Here is a 19562-nt window from a genome sequence, read left to right on the forward strand (position 1 = left end):
AGAAACTCAAGAAATACTGCAGCTATCTGAACTGTTGTAGGGCATAAAGTTCAGCACAGGCTTAAATACCTCTCGAGAACGACTCTATTCATGACTAGGTAACATTTTTAATGACCACTTATGTCAAAGACTGTACTTATTTCTCCTTTTGTTTCACAAAAAGTACTAATTAGAAAGGGCTTAATTCCACGTAGAATTAATTTTGTCAGCTAACTTTGCTTTCTTCTGAAATCACTTGTGTTTCCTTCATGTTATTTGCAGTGGTGTTTCACTGATATAAAACAGCTGTTCTTTAACTTTTGGAGCAAAACATTTTCTGAGCAACTGATATTTACCTTGATACAGATCTTGGAGCTTTGATAGGAAGAAGGAAGGAAGGATCCAGTCTTCATAGTGTTACTTGCAGAGCAGACCTCCTCCCAAGTTTCAATGTTTGTACTTTTCTGCGCTGTAGATGTTGCAGGACACCCTTGTAATACTGATTTTTTTTTTCCCCTTTTTTTTTTTTGGACAGATGATTCAAGAGAGCAGGGTTCTTATTGAGACGGCAGACATCACTCACGACAAGATTGTTCAGTGCCAGAAAGCAGGTAATCCATCTTTATTGTGCAGTTCTGGATGAAAGATGGGAAACAATATGCCATAATTTACTTACACTTTGTCACTAATGTAGCATTTGTCCCCTGGTATGTAAGTGAGCATTCCAGTCTTTCCCTGGCATATTCCACCCTCCTGAAGTTCATCTTCCAGTAGCAATGCAGGCGTGGGAAGACGGAAAAATATTCATCTTATTTCTCCATCTGCTCTATAGCTCTGAAATGTCTGACAGCATTTAAATTAGTCAAATGAACTAGAAAGGCATTCAATTAAAAAGAGGGGGTGAGAAGCCATCCTGCCTTTACTGAGTGCCGTTCTCTAGCCTAGCTGTTCCCTTGAACACAGAGGAGGCAAGGGGTTTTGATAACCACAGGAACAAGCTGTGTTGCCTGCCTTTCCTTTCTTTTGCTGTTTAGGTTTGGTTTACACCTTGTAAACTCAAGCCAATATAATTCTGTTGTATCACAGTGAATCTGTGTGGCTCTTCATTATGTTTGTCAGGTGTATGGGCACAAACCACTGTAAGCAGGTGTGAAGTAGATCTTACATTGCTGGTGTATTGTACTGATGTCTTTGTCTGAAGTATGCGCCAGGAGAAGTGGAAGAGGTGGTTTCAGAAGTGGCCGCCTGTGTGCTGTCTACTCTGCCACAGGTTCCCACTCCTGTTTCAGGATGGTAGAAATCACCAACGTGTCTGTGCTTCTCAGTTCAGGTTATTCATGCAAACCTCTCTTCATCACCATTCAGGATAGCAGGCTAGATTTTGAACTGGGAGATGTCTCCTGTAGTTTCCACTCATGCACAAGAATAGGCCCTGTTGGAGAGATAAGAGTCCACATTTGGTGGTGGTAATCCTCCACAACTAAATCCATCAGCTTTCATGTGTCAGAAACCATGCTGAATAAATACATGCAGTGTATTTCCATTAGGAGTTTTCATTGCAGAAATTAAATTTATTTTCAGTTGATTTAGTTGTACAGCTGTACCTTTCCTAACCTATAACAAGCCTTGAAGGTCAGTAATGCAAACACTTGTGACTGCATTTAATTTGTGTTCTTAGTCCTGGTCTTCTGGGACCACAACAATCATAAATACTATTGTTTCTGATAGACATTTTTGGATTTGGCAAGTGATACAGGCTACAGCCATTTGCTTCTATTAAATGTAAATAATGAATGAAACAGCTGTTTTGCAGTAAATATTTTAATTCATCTTTTTAATTAGAAGGAATTCAGAATCTGTTTCAACAATAGCATTTAACTGATTTTTGTGTGGTCCAAGAGCAGGGTGGAACCTAGTCTTTGCTCTTTAGTCATGCTGGCACTGTGGTAGCAAAGGGAGGAGAGGCAAGTGGTGGTTTCTTACTGGATTTCATGGGCCTCATCATTGCCTCATGCCTTGGGTTCTGTTTATCTGCATAAGCAGCATAAGATTCCTCAGCCCAGGGCCTTCATTGTGTGCAGAGGGTTAAGGAACGGGACAGTAATGAGAAGATGCAGGACCAGGAGGGTCTCCCCAGGTGGTATAATTTCAGAGCAATACTTTACACCATGCAGGCCCTCACCAGCATCAGACACCTTTCTGCCCAGCTTGCTCTGTGCGCAAAAGAGAAGAACCCACAACACTTGCTTGGGTGCTTTTGGTATCTTTGTGAGCAAGGGGCTGGAGATGTGTACAGAGACCATGATGCAGTACTGTGCCACCACGCTGATGTCCAGAGTTCCATGCAGTTCCCCTCTCCTTCCTTCCCTTTGGAAAAAGACGAATTTTTTCAAGTTTTTCTCTTTGCTGCTGTATCCACTTGTATTTTCATTTGTTTTGCTTTGTTAGACTTAAAATATTGTTTCTAATTGAGAAGACAGCTGGAGAGATATGAAGTGCTTCTCTGAAGCCTGAGGATTTAGACAGAGGAAAGGATTAGGAGAGAGAATATTCTTCTCTGCACTCAACTGCCAATTAGTTTGTTGCAAGTGTTACCCAGGCAAATTGTTATATAACATTTTCAATGTGGCAAGAAGCAGCACTCAAAATTGACAAGTGTCAGAGGTACAATTGCCTGTGAGGTAGTCTTTCACCTCACCCCAGTTCTGCTCCCTTTGAACAAGTGTTCCCACCAGACCTCTGCTTCACATCATAGCCTATATTGGTGTGGGTTTCCTGTGCTTCAGGGTCCTGCCCACTCTCCCAGATTGTTTTTCAGGTGGCTGATTTTGTTGGTTTTTTAAATGCATAGGCTCAACCCAATGCACAGGGGTCAGCAGCAGCTTGGAGGATCGACCTGATAAGTGCTTTCACTGGTGCTGCTACCCACAGCCTAACAAATGTTTGTGGCTCCCTCTCTCCGAGGCAGCACTGTCTCCAAGTTAGAGAAGGAGAAGTGAGGTCCAGAGGGAGAAATACCTAAAAGGATGCTGCATAAAGGCAGGGCTGCCTGCATGGAGCTAAGATCCCTTAGCCTTCATATTTTTTTTTCCAGGACAAAGCGAGTCATTTGAAGGGTTTTTTTTCACTAACTGAAGTGAAATGATTTGTAATTCAGTTGGCACGGGGCACGCCTTAAAGGAAATCTTGCTTAAGGTGCAGTTATTTAGACTGTTTTCCAAAGGATGTACTGCAGGAACTCTCTTATCCTTTACAGGCAAAACCTGTGAGTGGGTGAAGTTTTGGAATATAAACAGTCGAGAAATCTTGCATTGTGTGGGGCTGAACTGCCTCAGGGTTACTGAGCTCCTGGATTTGCCATAAGGCAAGAAAAAAATTATTGTTAGTCTTCCAGGAGTGCTTTGGGCAAGCTATGCTGAGTGCAAACCTGCCTTGGACTGTCCTTCAGCAACCTGCTAAGCAGCCCTTTGCATCTACACCGTGCAGATGTTCTCTCAATAGGCATTTCTTTGATGTAATTTCAGCAAAGCTTGAATTTGTGAGTGACATTTACCTTAAAATGGTAGGGGAGGGAGAGCTATGAAGCAACTGGAGATGGAGCTTGGTTTGTTCAGCCAGGTTGGGCTTCTGATGCTTTGGGGTGATTTGGTGCCAATTTGGCCTTTGTAAGGTACAAATTAGGGGAACACAAGCAGCTCTCTCTCCATTTTGTCTCTCAATCCACACCAGACTCTGAGAAATATTTGCATACACTGTGCAAATCTTGTGAAATTGGTGGGCCAGTTTGATAGTTTAAGGTTTTTAATCCCCTCCCAGATTTCCTGAATTCCTGTATCCAGCAACAGATTTGCAGGCGTTTGCCAAAGAAAATAGCAATGAAATGTAACAGGGGTGTGGTTGGAAGTCTCAGTTTTCTGCACTGCAAGAATAGCAATCCTGTGATTAGATTTATGTGTTTCTGACATAATTTATCATTGTGAAGTACAAAGGCTTTTCTGTATGACTGCGATTAAGACTAATGAGGAGATGTGCATCGGAGCCTGTGTTTGCTGTGCTGAACAGGTGTCTTCCATGTCTGTCAGAGAGCCTTCCAAGGGGCAAAATCATCTGTGCAAGGAGAGTTACCAGCCATTGCCTTTTGCTGCAATATTGCAGCAATGCAGACTGCAGGCAGTGTGAGAGGGAACCAGGCTTGTGCCTGTGTGGGACCCCAGCATAAAAGGAAAGGGAGTCATAAAAGGAAAGGGAAGCACAGAAAGAGGTTGTAGGAAGTACCAGCTGCAAGACTGAAAATGCTCACTCAGTGTTTTATAGGGAAGATCAATCATGCATTGGGTAATGGTGCAATCTGTATTTTTAGGAATGGAATTCCATGAAGAGCTTCATAACCTTGGGACAAAGGAAGGTTTGAAAGGAAGAAAATTAAGCAAAGCCATTGAGAGTTTTGCATGGAATATCACAGTGCTGAAGGTAAGCACAGAAAGCACCGCCTCATGTCTCCCATTAACCTTATAAGCAAACCTTTGCTCTTTTAGCTCATCTGTTTGTACTGTCTTACTAATACTGAAACAACATGTTCTTTTTTTAATGGGATGTATGAATTACCCCCACTTGTTGATATTTATCAAATATACCTAATTACACTTCTGATTTGGAAGCTGTGGAAGGGAATTTATCTAAGCCTCAACAGAAAAGACAGCTTGTGGTTTGTATGCTCAGGGACATGGCTTTCTTATCTGTTCTGCCCCACGCATCCTGAAAATTATCTGTCTGAGGTCATTGTGTCTCAGATGCTTGTTTTGTAAAATGAGAACTAGAGCATCTCTTTGTGAAGGGACAGGGCAGGAGGGGCTGTCATGAAAATACATGAGGAACACTGTAGATCCTGCAGGGTTATGTTTCAAAAGTGAGACGCTGCCCAAACAGCTGAAAAGGGGATTTTCATCCCTCCATAGTGGCTGCACAGTGACGCACAGTGACGTGGGGTGTAATTGATACTCACCAGGTTTTAGCTACTGGTTCAGCACCAATCAACCCCGAATTGTCACATTAGCTGTATGACTGAGCCTGGGTGAAGACACCCAAGGACAGCCAAAGATGGAAAAAGGAGGGGATCTGGTGCAGCCCCAGCAGAAAGCAAGGAAGAAGGCCTGAGCCAAGCATTCAGGTTGTTAGCATTCAACTCACACCTTCTTTCACAGCCTCATTTCCCACTTTGCTCTGATAGATCACGCTTTGATTTCTCCTTGCTCTCTCTGTGCTGCTCCCTTCCTCCAGCTCCCGTTAAGCAGGTTGCCTTGTCTGACAGCATCTCCCTGCTACCTCCCAGTGCCTTTCCCTTGGCTGGCATCCCAGAGCAAGCCAGTTGATGAGAAGGCATTTCTACTAAATTCCTCATCAAATATACCCCTAAATGTAGAGTGAAACAGCGGTTGCAAGGGTAGTAGGAGATGCATACATCAGCACTGTGGTGCTGGAAAGAGCACTGACATATCTTGAACAGGAGAGGGAAAAAGAACTTGGGAACAGAGGGGCTGAAGGGCAAAAGTGGGTGGGAGAGGCCATTGGTAGTAGAGAAGAAGGGTTAGAGAAGACCTGGGTCACCTGTGGTTTCTTGCATACCTTGATGCACCATGAGAGTGAGGAAAGTGAGGAGTGGAATGAGTTTCAGCTCAGTTAGTAGGACCTCTGGTGAAAAGGCAATGAGTTCCAACATTATGGAATGGGCTGACCTACTCCACACAGCACACCAAGACAAGTAGCTGAAGAGGACCAAAAAGAAAAGCGCACTAGGCAGCTCTGAACATTACTCTGAATACCTTTAGCTGTGTTAGATAAAATAAATGCCTCATGCTCAGAGTCACTCTAAACACAATTAGAGTTATTCTGAACTTTTTCAATTTCTAGATGTTTGTTAAATGAGAAGCTTGCACCTCTGAGGGTGACCTATGATTAATGAAGGTACAAGTAGGATATCAGAGAAACATTTTCCGTGAAAAAGAATTGCTGCCTAGCACATATTGCAAACATATTGAAGAGCTTTTAAAACAACCAGTCAAGGTCAAGGAATAATTGACTTATTTCGTTTCTAAGCCACAGCTTCTTTTCTACCTTTCTCACACAATAAAATATTAACAGTTTGTGACAACGGAATGCACACAAAACGTCTTTTCATTCTGACCGACGTCCAACTCAGCAATGACATTAGAAAACTGGGAATGAAGTTGTACCTGAGGTGTCTGATATGAGACCATCAGTCATTGTTCTAATTTGTCCATATTTTTTCTTTTTTTCTCCTCCCTCCCACCCCCTTTAAAAAGTACTGTCTCTCAGTGACCCTGGCCCTAACAAACCTATTTGCTGGTCACAACTGCATCTCATGTTTGGCACTGACTCCCCTCAGTGCTGGTGAGTGCTCCTCAGGAGGATGTGGTGAGAAAGCACCAACAACCCTGCCCCACTCAAGCCTTTGGTGTCCCCATATGTCCAGTGGCAGGGTGGACACTGCAAATGTATTTCACTAGATATTGGCATAGTGTTGTAAAAAAGGAAAAAAAATAGCCCCTAACATCTCACAAAAGCATCACCTGCTTCACAGTATGTGAGGTGAGTGAATGGCTGATGAGGGAAAGCCTCTTTATGTGCTCAAGGTTGTTGGAGGCAATTACATCATGTGGCAGAAGTCAGTTTGTGTGAGCTGGCTGTGAGCAAAATAGCAGGTATTATGTTGTGCTTGTGCCTGTGAGATGATTAATAGTCTTTTCCTAGGCTAGTGAAGCCAAGGCATATTTAATTAATGTGTTTCTTTATAAAGACTCATTGCAGTAGGTAAGCTTTGAATACAAAGAGGAGATGCAATAAGAAATTGCTACAGGCCAAATAATTAAATAGTTACAGAGTGCAAGATTAAAGTGTATTTTATAAAAATGATTCATTCTTCAAGTTTAAAAATGCCCCGGGGTACTTTTAAGAAGTGAATCAAAATAGTATGCCATTTTCTTCCTTAGTTTATATAAACATAATTACATATTAGTAATAACCGCAATAAAGACAAACCGTTTGCCGGAAAGTAAAAATGTCAGTAACTAGATGGATGTTATAACTTGGTGACAGTCTTAACAAGTCAGCTTTGACATGGATGCATATTTTTAAAATGTCACATCTTCGTATTTGGTCACATGTTGTGTAAGATACTGTCAGGCTCACAGTCAGTAATATTGAGAGGCATAACTTAGGTACACGAGACAGAAGACTCATGTTCTCACAGTGATATTGCAGGAATGGTTATGTTCCCAAATTTAGTCTCATTTTTGTGTTTGTTTACATGCAGCACCAGCTCGGTGTCTTTGTTTTCCTCTCTGTATTTAATTGAGTTCCAGTAAAATGCAAGGGTAGCGAAAGAAATTTTGTGTTTACCCCCTCATGGAGTCCATGGTGTTATAAACTGTTCATTTCACCCTAACAGGCCTGCGAAGCTGCTCGGCTCAGTTGAGGTAACTGTTCTGGTCTGACCCTCTCTTGTCACAGAAGTTCACAATTCATTTTCATGAGATATTTCTTGTTTTTGAAACAAGCCACTATCAATTTACTGAGCAGAGGCTTTCACGTGGGTGCGTGGCCTCGTGCTTGTTTCTCCCCAAATGTTGGTGCTCCTCCTGCCTTCCCCTGATGAGGTCACCTCCTCTCTGACTATGTTGCTGCTTTTGCAGCAGGCATGGGCTCCTCCTGTCTGTCCTGTGAGGCAGAAGCTGAGAAGCCTCATTAGGGCAGTTCTGACCTTGAGCTGTAACCTGCACTCCAGGCTGCTGTAGAGCACTAGGTGGCTTTCAGGGCAGGTACACTCACATACCTGTGGGTGATGGGCATGCAGAGCCAGCCTGGGTCTGCTCCTGGCCCTCTTGGCACAGGACAGTACCAGCTGCCACCTCTCCTGGGGCTCTTCTGCCCACTCCATCTGCCTCTCCTGTGGGATCTTGTACCAAGCATTTTCCAGTAACTGAGGCACTCTCAGCATCTGTCACATGTGCAAACCACTGATTCAATGACTGCTTTATGAGTTTTTGAGAATGTTTGGGGGAAAAAACTTGTAGCCTGCAAAAGTACTCTCCTTGCTGAGGTAAAACTGTCACAGACTACGAGGAGGTGCTAACTTGACCAAAGAAGTTGGGATCTGCCTGAGTCCCAAGAGCCTGCCAAGTACGTCAAACAAAGTCTGAGTGTGTTGACTATGGCTCAGATTTATTGCTCTCACGTGGACATGCTTTGATTATCTGCAGGCATATTTTCGTGGGCTATTTGTACTTTAGTGGGTCAGCACATACAAACTCTAGAAGCAATACCACTGGGGTACTTGCCTGCATGCTGATGGTAAATACCTGGATAGTTAATATACCAACATACTGGCTTATGTATAGACAAAACATGGCAAGAAAAAGATAAAGTGGCATTTACTGTTTTGGTCTTTTACTGAAAGGGAAAACACCCAAATGTTTGATTCTAGTTGTTGCTCTGAAATGCACATATTTTCTATAATCTTTTTTTTGCTGCCCATGGTAAGATTTCTCCTCTGCTGCCATGTGTTCTGTCTTACTAGGACTCCAACTGTTAGTACATGCTACAAGACATCAAGTGGCTACATTTTCAGGGATGGTTTCAGCACTCATCCATGAGTGTATCTGTTAATTATCCTGCATTTAAATTAATGCTGATTAGATATATCAAGAGAGAGGTTGCTGAATGCAGAAGGCATACAATTACTAAATTGCTAATGCAGTTCACTCTTTGGGGGAGGAATCAACAATTTTATGGTGTCGTCGTGATCAATGTTAGCTCTGCTGTGACTTTGTGCAGCAAAATGGTGCACAAATAGCACTTTTGCAGGATGATGTCCACAAATGACCTCTTTCTTTGCCTCAGTCATTTGTGGCAATCAGCCTTCAGTTGCTTGGGAGACCTGCAGCATCCAGACCTCTCACTTGGGTTGCAGAGCCCCAAATGCACACTTTAAGGCTACTTGGAGAGGTAAAAGCCAGGTTTCTGAAAGATGTACATACAAGACTATCTGGCTTCACCTAAACTGAGATGAATTTAGCATCACTATAAGTTACTGGTTTTCTTTTGGAACAAAAGCTACATATTGGACAGTGATTGTTATTCTAAAGCACCTTAAACACAAAATTTCTGATAATCTTTGGAAGAACTAGTTCCATTCACAGCATTAATTTAAGGATTATTATAGTGCACTGTGAAAGTGTTTTTAAATGGGCACTCTGCAGTACTCTAAAAGCATCTTGTAAGAGAGATCTATTTCGATCTTTTCACATCAGTCCTTTTTCCTGCAGTAGGCAAGAGCCATGGCTTTGTTCCTTGGCATGCTACAGAGTGGACAACAGAGCAGCCTGGCAGAATCTTAGGAATATTATATGTGATTAAGCACAATGGTAACAATATATTCTATTATGTTATTTGATTGCTGCCAAAGGATTTGCGTGACAATTTACCCTATCTAGATTTTAAGCAAGAGCACGATGAATTCATGAGTCCCCGCAGAGCTGATGCATTCTATGTGCCATTTATTTCTTTCACTGTAAGTGTCAGTTAGGCTTTCCCCTGACCCCCCAAAAGTTCCTTGTGTCTTATCTCCCTCCTTTTCCCAGTATTATCTCTGTAGACACAAGCTCATTGGAGCTCAATTTGTGAAACTGCAAAAAGAGATGGAACATAAACCATAGTGTTTTAGCAATTCTTTTTATTTGCTCTCATCTTCTGACAGTGAAGAGCAAGAGCAGTAGGCAGGAGTGGTTTGTGTGGCATGGAGTCTTCGTACCTGCCTTTAAATGCAGGGCTAATTGTGTTATTCTATGTGTACTCAATGTCTACTCATATCCAGATCTAGGTAAATATATTTTGAATATGGTTACCCTAAAGGCTCTTTTTCTGGAGAGACTGAATGTCTTTCCTGCTGTCTAGTCCCCACGTTGTTTGCATTTCCTTTGTTGATGCAATTCACAGTGGTGTTTCAGACTTTTAAACCTCTCTAGGCTGTGTGCCCTGGCTACTTTTGAGGGATCTGCTGCTTTTAGCTGAGACTTGCTCAGCTGCGGCTGAGATTGGCCAAGCCGGTCAGTCTGTGATTGGCAGATTTTACAAACATATAATGAAATACAGAAATGCTCTAATTATTCACGTAGTTACTGGATCAGCTTGGTCTCTTACACATGAGCTGAAGGACAAATAAAAGAAAAATAATACAAAACAGCTGGCTTTCTGAGAGTGCTAGAGAGAAGGTGAAGAGATCCATCGAGGTCAACATCCGTTTAGTCTTATAAATACCAACCTGCTTAGTTTGAGCAGTTTATTTAAAAGCAGGAGGAAAGATGAGGGAAAGGAAAGATTTAGGTTGTTCCTTATTCAGTCTGTGATGAGTGTGGAGAAGTTGCATGGGAGTGCATGTTGTTTGCAGGCCCTTTCTGTGCTTTGAATGCAGTGGTGAGTACAGGGAGGCTCCCAGCCTCGGAACTGCTTCCAGGGCAAAGCCTGTGCTCCTGGCCCTCAGGTCAGTCTCCAGGGCTCCTCTGTATGTGGAGGTGTTGCAAGATCTTTCTGGGGTAGGGGATTTAGAGTCCTTTAAATGGTATTGAGTTACAGCATAAGGAGATATAAGTGTGTGATCCACCTGCAAAGCTGTTTTGATCAATGTGTTTTGTAAACTATGGGAACCAAGCCCTGTGATCATTAGGTAGGATGGGCAGACCTTTCTTGTACCTAGCAGAGTGCTGTTCTCTGCTGATCTGGTTGATAAATGCCTCCTTCATAAGTGGTGAATGCACTGTTTTTTATCTGTCTTGCCTTAGCCCAAAGGCAGGAACCAGAGCTCTTTAAAAGACTTGGTGGACTTTGCCAGTTGTATCTAGTGATGGAAACTTCTCAAGTTACTTCAACAGCGTGTATTAGGGTAGAAGGAGTGTAATACAGTCCTTCAGGAGTACTAGTTAATCAACTGGAATATGCTGTTCTTCTTGGCCCTCAACCATGCTGCCAGAGCATTGATCTGGGGACGATGTAGTGAGCAGTCTCTAGGGAGTATAGCATGACCTCTCTGGGTACCTGGCTGTTCCCTGCGAGTTTTTGAAGCCCTAATGGTGTTTCTGAAAGGTCACTGTTTTCTTGGTCAAGGAAAATTCCAAGACAGGAGCTGGATTAAGAACAAGTTAAATATTTGCGTGTTTAAAACATACATCAAGGCCACCCAGGTAATCTTAAATCTGCAAGTAGAAAATGCTGGCAATAGCAGGGACTAAGGGGGGAAAGGAGACCAAAGATCACCAGGGTTCACAGCTCTTGCTCCTTCATGTGAGTTTCTGAAGAGGAGATGTAAGAGGGCAGGGAGTCCCAGGATGGTCTGACAAAGAGGAGAGACTTTGTCCCTTATTAATCATTTATTGCTGGGGTTTTGTTGAATGATGTCACAGCAGGAGTGTTCCATTGACTGGCAAGAAGTGATTGTCCAGACATTCAGGTCAGGCAGTGCTTCACTGTCCAGGCACAGGGATCCACATGGACCTGCACTCGCCTGCCTGCAGCGCTGGTGCTTGTGATGAGCAGCACTCACCTCCCCAATCACACAGCCCCTGCAGAACCAAACTCAGATCATAGTGTCTGTTCATCCAGGGAGCATGCACAATCTTCTGTCTTTTCTCCAGCCCTTTACACCTCTTTGGGTCCATAGAAAATAGGACTGGAAGGGTCTGTGAGAGGCTGTGTAGTTCCTCCTGCTGATGAGTATTTAGCTGCTGTGGATCTAAGCCCTGCTCAAATATTTGGCATAGAAGGTGCTTGGTATGAGGCTGTAGTATTTTCCACAGTGATGTGGCAGACCCAGGGACCCACTTGGCTCTTGGGGAAAGAGCTGATGGCCAGAGTCATCTGAGCAGAAATGTGTGTCTCTGCCAATTTTCTTGCTTTGCTCTTCCTCTTTCCTCCCACCAGGGCTCTGCTCCTGCAGGTGTTTCACAACAGTAGGTTTAGGGACGAGACCCTTCTGCAGTCGGTGTGGGACCCAGGTGCACGACAGACTGAAAATGGAGGATCACTAAAATTCATCCAGGGAACAAGTGCTGTGAGGTGCCTTCCTTTGATGTAAACATTTTTTTTTCCTGCAATAAAAAGTTCTGCAATTCAGATGAAAATATTATTCCTTCAGTTCTGCTGGGATTGTATGTGTGCAGACATGCATGTTTGCATATAGGAGGTGAGACAGGCCATCAAATATATATGCAGAATGACCGTAACTTTGGCATAAGAAAAGATATTAGAAAAGTGAAAGGTGTCATGAAAAGGCTTGAGTGATACCTTGCTTAGTCCTTGAACTTGCCTGAAATTAGCCAGAGATAGCTGGCAATCAATCTTGTGAGATGCCTTTTATTTTGAGTGATGGGGCAAATTGCCAAAAGCCATGGATCTGATGCCAAGCTGCTGGCTGTGCACGCAGGGCAAGATGCATCGTGTTGCAGTGAGGGTGGTGGGAGACAGGGCCAGAAGCATGTGGGGCCACTATGCCTGGTACCCCTTGTGCCAAGGCCACCTCAGCAGCTTGGGCTTTGAGCCCAGGTGAGGGTTGGCACACTGAGGTGCTGTGTGGAAAACCAATTTTAGTGTCACTTCACAAATGGAGGCTTGTCAAGATGCTTAAAAGGCATTAGTCTGCCGAAATAGGTGTCCAGCTCTCTCCTTGTGTAGGCTGGCAGCTCAGTGAAGCCCTCTGCTTAGTCGTCTGTCCTGCCTCAGTTACCCCTCTGTGCCTCACTGTCATCTCAGTGTTTACTGTCTCTCCTCCCCAGCCTCAAATCCTCATTCCCTCTACTTCGCCCCAGTTGAGTGTTATCATCTAAATCATGCTAATTCATGGGGGGTGAACCACCGTGCTCTTTGTCTTACCTGTGTGTCCTACTGTCCCCCATCCTTGATCTGGACTAAACTCCACGTGGCTCTGGAGCTGTCCCTAGCTGTGATGCAGTTCACATGAGTTTAGCACTCTTGCATTCTGTGCCAATTTGCCCTGGGGTAGCTGTGTGGGACCTGGCTCCGCTGTGCTTGTGCCGCTGGGGCAGACCCATCCCAGCCAGGGCCCCAGCTGTGCTGCTGATGTCCCTCTTCTCTACCAGCCTGGTAGGGATTTTGGCACCTGGGTGTGAAGGCCAACTTCTCCTGAGGGGGTGTGTCATCCAGTCGAAAGACTGTGCACCTGGGAAAGTAATTAATAACGTTCAGGTGATGGTGTGTGAATACAAAGAGGGTTTGTTCTCCGAATGCTCTTTTAAGCTGCAGCAAGATTATGAGCTGTGAAGAGGTTATTTGAAAAATCAGCAGGTAGGGTTACAAGTTTACTGAAGATACTCACCTCTTGAGGAAAAGGAGCTAGTCCTGCACGAATGTGTGCCTGAGAAGAACTGCAGAACTGTGCTGGAAAGTTGGTACTATTAAGAGGGGGAGAGGGGGCATGAGGGGAAGGTGAGTGAATGTTTGTAGGTGGTTCCCCACCAAAGGACGATTGCCTGTGTGTAAAAATTAGGTCATTGTCATCTCCCATCCCTTGAAAGAAGAGACAGTGTAAGCAGAAGCTGCAGGTCGTGTAGGAACTTCAGCAACTTCTGCCACCATCCCCTCCCTCCCCTGCAAGGGTGACATTTTCATCTGAGACATGGATATCAAAGACTGCTGTACTTGGCAGTTGAGTTAATTAACACAAGCTAGAAGTTGAGGATCTAGTTTGTGCCAATCTGACAACATGACCTTATTCAGAGGAATTAAAAAGGCTATAATAAAAGTATAAGTTTTAGCAGAAATTCACACATTTCTTGCTTCTATGTGTCAATGGCTGTACTAACAAAGAATGAAAGAAGAGCAGCTGGCTCTGTCAGCTGTTGCAGGTTGCATTATAATGCAAGCTGAGCCCCAGCCCTGCCCCTCAGAGCTTGGGCACCTCAGTGTGCTGGAGGGATGGGAGTCTTATATCTGGGCCCTTGGAGTGGCACTGGGCACGTGCCCCAGTAGGGCCTCCCAACACTTGGCCCTAGTGAGGGGCTTGGAGAGACCTTTTCCTTCCTGGGTTGGCAGTGCCCTCCACTACCTTGCCTGGATATTTATTCCTGACACTGAAGGTCGGGGTGGTCAGTTAAGCAGTGCAGTATTTCTCATTTATGGAGAGACACAAAATGGATGTTTTTTCTTGGATTCAGGGACAGACTGTTGCTTAGAAAACTCCAGTTATCTCTTGATGCAACTTGGAGGATTCCTGATGTCCCTTAAACAACATAGGAGAGATTCAGTTGTACAATTACTATTGAAAATACATGTTAAATTTTAAAGCAATTTCAGGTGTATTGTGATCTGCATATATTTAGCAAATGCACTTTACAGCCTAGAAGTTGCATTTGCTTTGCTCATCTCATCCTAGCTAGCATATATTCCTATATCTCACCCATGCAGAGATGACACGGATGGTGCCTACCAAGGTGTTTTAAACTGTGGAATGCCGTCCTGTGTCCTGGTAAAGATCTGGTGGAGCTGTGATTGCTTAAAGATTAATAAAATATGGGTAGAGAAAATGCCCTTTGTTTTCCTCCAAATGTGGAGCTGGTGTGTGTCAACTCAGTGTCCACAGGCTCTGAGAGGAGTTTTTCCCCAAAACAGTTGTGTTCCTGTACCGTTAAGTTCCCTGGTTCATTTAGGCAGTGGTCTTTGTGTCACTGGGGAATTTCTCATTTTGTCAGCCTGTGCCCACGTTGCTGTCCCATGAGGGAGTTTGTGTCTGAACAAAGGGCTCCACTTCTAAGGGATTTCGTGGTGGGACAGGGCATGAGGGAGCCCCCACCCACAGTTGTTTTTTTTCTGAATTTTTGTAGGGCTGTTGAGTATCAGGGAGAGACCGGGGTACTGATCTGTACATGGTGGGAACTTTAAGAGAGGATCACTTGTACACTGTTTTTTTTCCCAGCATTTGCTTATTGTTAAATCTGAACTGTGCTGTTCTCTGGGAGCTGTAACTGGTGCTAGTCTGAAATCGTAATGTTTGAATGGTATGTGCTGAGAGCTTTAATGTCTTCTAAAAATTACCTTTGTGGTATATTTTAAGCTTGTTACAGCTACTGTCAGCAGATCACATAGAGTTTCCCGAGCTGAGCTTATAATAGATGGCAAGCTGACTGCCCCTTTTGTTATGTGAATTACGTACCAGCATCTACAAAAGCTGCTCCTTGTGGGGGAATGGGTGTCTAATTTAAGATAGCTCCCTGGGGGAACTCAAAAGGCGATGAAAGCTCCATCCCTACTTCCTCCTCTGCGGTTGCTGAGAGAGTGTCTGGGTTTTCCCCGGCACTGTCGGTGACCTCAGTCAGATCTGGTAATGTACTTTATAACCGAGTGATACCTGGCCCCTGTGCTTTGCTGAAGCTGGGGGGTAGCTTCTGTCTCTGTATGAATGCCAAGTCCTCCCCTTCTCCTTCACGAGCACTGATATGAATCCTCTCTCCATGTGTCAGAATGTGCACAATGCCATTGTTAGCCAGGACCTTTGATTTCTTCTGCACTTGTGTGAGTACAATAGTCAGGGAAGCCAAACTCTGAATCCAGCAGGCAGTGATTTGCTGGCATGACCTTCCATGTTTTCACTGTGCCAGCCTAGCTTCCCTTACTGCCTCCTGACATTGAATAGAGAAAATGTTCATCCACCACTACATATTCTGAGGGCTGAGGTTAAAATAAAATGCTCTTTGACACAATGGTGGTATTGATTCATTTTTGTTGCCTGAGCCACTAGCTCTACTAGCAGTAGAGGGCTGTGGAGTAAAGACTCTGTGTTAACATATGTGGTTATTGGCAGTATGGATCTGCAGGGAAGGCTGGGACAGTTAGTGAAAAGCCACAAACTGCCTTAAGGGAAAGTTGTAGGTGTTCAGTGAGACCAGGCTTTTGTGCTGCTGTTATTCTTCCCCGATCTTATGGTGGATCCCATAAGCCCTAAATGTGGGAGGCTTTCCCAAAAACTTGCACAGGAGCTAGGGAACTCAGAGGCCCAAGTACTTGTGGGGGCAAGTAAGCTTTACTGTATGAACAATGGATTGGGAAACTGCAATCTTGTATCTTTGACAGCTACAGTCTTCTTTTACCTGGGTCAGATGAATTCAAGTGCAAGGTGATAAAACCTGCAGCAGATAAAGGTAATTTTCTTATGGGTCATTTCCCCAGTTAAAGGTGGGATCCATTTGTGGAGAAAAGCAGAGACAAAACCAGTGATTCTGGTGCTGTGGCAGCTGTTACTTATTTTTAGATCACAAAAAGAAAAAGATGGTGTTACTGATGTCAGAAAGATGTTCATATGAGAGCAAATTAAAAATACACAACAGTCAGAGGAGTAAGGTAAAAATGCTTATATAGTAGTTTTTTCTCCACCATCCTCTGCGTTATGGATCAGACATAGGTATTGGCAGGAGGAGCCTTACTGATAGGTTGTGATCTTTCTGAATAGAGTGGGGAGTGGTGATAACTGCATTTAAGTGCTCTATGTGTTCTCACTCAGTGTCCCTGGGTTCCTGCTCCTGGTGATGCTTGTGTAGGTAGCAGTGGGGAGGAGGTGAGCTACATGAAGGCATGGAAAAGCACTTGAAAATTTTTTTAATGTTTTCAAGCAGTGACAAAGGTGGTGGGAGTTGGACAGCCTGAGGGGCCTAATTGAGCAGTCTGGAATGAACGGGCTGAGACAGGGGGCTGCCAACAGCATCAGAAGGACAGTTCCCTTCAGAGGGTGGCTCAGTGGATACTGAGTTGGGTAGTAGAAATTCATTGTCTCCAACCCTCCCCAGCAACTGTGGAGTTAATACTACAGCCCTCTGTATCAGGCTTAAAAACTGAGTTAAATTTTACTGAAAAGTCTCTTGTTTTCTGTGGTATAGCATTGTAATGGATTGTAAATCGTTCTTGTTCAGTTTCCCTCATTGACATTTTGGGGCAATGAATGTGTAAATGAATACTACCTTCCCTATCCTGCACCACTTAATTTTTGTGCTTGGCTCACTCAGTTTGCTGTGTGCCACCATTCCCATCCTTCCCATTCCCATGCCTGTTTCTGATCCCTGCTGGTTTTCTCCTCCCCTCTCAGTTGCTTAGTTTCAGTGACTCTCTGCCTGCTGGGTCAGTGCTGCTTGCAAAAATAACCATACCCGCTCTTGTTTGTACTTGATTTCACATCTGCACTGGGAGGGCAAGTCTGGGATTCTCCCAGGGGAGTTGAGCCCTGTGTACGTGAGGCCCATGGCTGCTGTGTCCACAGGAGTCTCATTAACCACTGGCTGGGGGAACACAAGCAGAGAGGGTGGCTCAGCTCTGCTTTTACTGAGCTCACTGCCCAGTCTCACCAGCAAACCTGCCTTTGACTGTGGGGGACCAAAATGACAGGGATAAGGTGGATCAGAGCATTTGCTTAAGGATCTTCTAAACACCTAGCAGCTAGACAGTGGTTTGTTTTAGGGTGGTTTTTTTGTGCCTTAACCTTTCATGTGATTTGGAGATTTTGGTCTCAGCTTAAAGCTTTCTGCTTCAGCATAAAGTTGTTTGTGGCCTGTGCTGCTTATGAACAGGTTAAAAACTGACTGCCCACAGCACCTGGCATGGAGGGAGGAGAGCAGCCAAACCAGAGGGCTGTCATGCCCCCACTGGAGCAGTAGGAATAGGGAGCTCAGGTGGCTTCTGCAGATAACCGTGCCCCAGTCAGCTGGTGATGTTGGCCAGCACCACTGCAGCAGGAGGATTTGCAAACCATATAGTTGCTAAGACATTAGTACTTGAGACATGGGGTAAGGGGCTGTGTGCAAGAGCTATTCATGAGGGTGCTCTGTTACCTGTCCAGAAATGCTGTGCTCTGACTGGCACAATTTGATTTCATCTTGATTAGATTATTTTAGTTAGTATTAAGCACAGCTGTAGGTAATTTTTTTTAGCTGTGTTTGTGCAACATTGCTGCAACACTTTCTCCCTCCAAAAAAGCCCCAAACCAGCACAGTGCCTGTTTTCTTCAGTCAAAACAGAATCAGCCACTAAACCTTTCCAGGTTCTAAGGAACTTAAGGGACATTTTGTTGTCAACACTGAGATGAAGGACATGATTTTGATGTTAACTATGTGCTTGCAGCCTGGGCAGCTGTGAGTCAGCACAGAGGGCACCAGGGAGCTGGGGCTGTCAGCTATTCCCAGCCAAATGTTTTGCTTTGGGGTTGCTTTGCACAGGTGTTTTGTTAGCTGCAAAACATCTATTTTCCTGAAGCTGGTCCTTTTACTCAGAAAAATTAAATGCAAAAAAAATTGTGCACTTTCTGCCTCAGTTTTCTTTCCCTTGTTTTGTTTTTCTGGGGCTCTCTGGACTTTACCGGAGTTATCAGCAGGTGCTGGTGCAGGTACCTGTGGGTTTTGTGACCAAGGGAGGACTAAGAAATAAATCCCTGGACATACAGCTTTGACTTCCATCTCATGGCTACATATCAAAAATAAATAGTGCTCCAATTTCTCCAGTGAAATGGGATTTTCTTAGTATTAATTGTGCACTTCTGGGTTCACAGTCAACCTTTTTATTTCAAACATATCACCAGAAGAAAAGGCAGGTTCCTAGCATGAGAGTGCATACATTTGTGGCCGTGCATACATTTGTGGCTGTGCTTGCAAACTGTCTGCTAGATGGAGTGCCTGAGAGACACACAGGCAGCTGAACAGCTCAGCACATGGCTAACATCAAATTAATGGCATTATTTCTGAAAGCAAATTCCTACTGAAACACAGTTACAGTCAACGTTCACATTCATTGCTTTTGACAGCCTGATATAACATAATTTAATTTAAATGCCCAGATGAGAGAGAAGCATAGGCATTTTTTAAAAAAATAAAAGTAAAAGCCCACTCTTTTTATACATAAAATGCCTGCTTGAAGGAATAAATTAGTAGCCATACAGTGCAATTGATTTGCAAGAGCCCCTGGATTTCAGTGGAGAGTTCTGTTTAATGATCAATAGGGAAGGCTATAGTTTGAGTGCTTTGCCACTTTGGTGTTCTAGCAAATGCTTGACGTTAATTCCTTGTCAGGCTTTGGTCTGGGGCCAGTAGGGTTTGGAAGGGCACTCGACTGCTTCAGAGAGCAAGCTGGCCCTGTGTGCCCTTTGCCTTTATCTTGTTAGGCAAATCCTGTAAGAGAACTGCAAATACAGACCCTCTTTCCTAAGTTGCTATGGCTGCACAAGGCAATGATATGCTCGCACTGGCAAGGCCAACAACCAGAATCAAAAGTTTTTCTAAGTATTTACTTATTTGCTAATTGCATGACTGTTCTCTTTGAGGTTCTCCTTGCAGAAAAAAAGCGTTTTGTTCATTTCCACCTCCTAGGCTGCCCTCAAGGTCTATGTTTGGCTGTGTCACATGGTTTGGAAAAATATAAGTCGTGGGCTGGCAGTTTTGTAAAAACTGTGGACCCTTGCCCAGTGTGGTACAGTGGGGGCTGTCTCTTGGTATCCAGCACGGCCATTTAGATTTTAACTGCACCTTTCC

The 19562-nt window shown here is 44.1% G+C and overlaps 1 protein-coding gene across 1 annotated transcript in view; it reads left to right on the plus strand.

Moving 5' to 3' along the window:
• Positions 1-19562, plus strand: part of PLCL1 (phospholipase C like 1 (inactive)) — a 195997-nt gene that overhangs the window by 166059 nt on the left and 10376 nt on the right. The window contains exons 4-5 of the mRNA XM_027678201.1: positions 515-590; positions 4340-4449. Coding sequence (XP_027534002.1) covers positions 515-590; positions 4340-4449 — 186 coding nt within the window. The remainder of the gene's footprint in view (positions 1-514; positions 591-4339; positions 4450-19562) is intronic.

This window comes from Neopelma chrysocephalum, unplaced genomic scaffold, assembly GCF_003984885.1.
Source record: "Neopelma chrysocephalum unplaced genomic scaffold, ASM398488v2 Primary Assembly neopelma1_44, whole genome shotgun sequence".
Classification (NCBI taxonomy): Eukaryota; Metazoa; Chordata; class Aves; order Passeriformes; family Pipridae; genus Neopelma; species Neopelma chrysocephalum.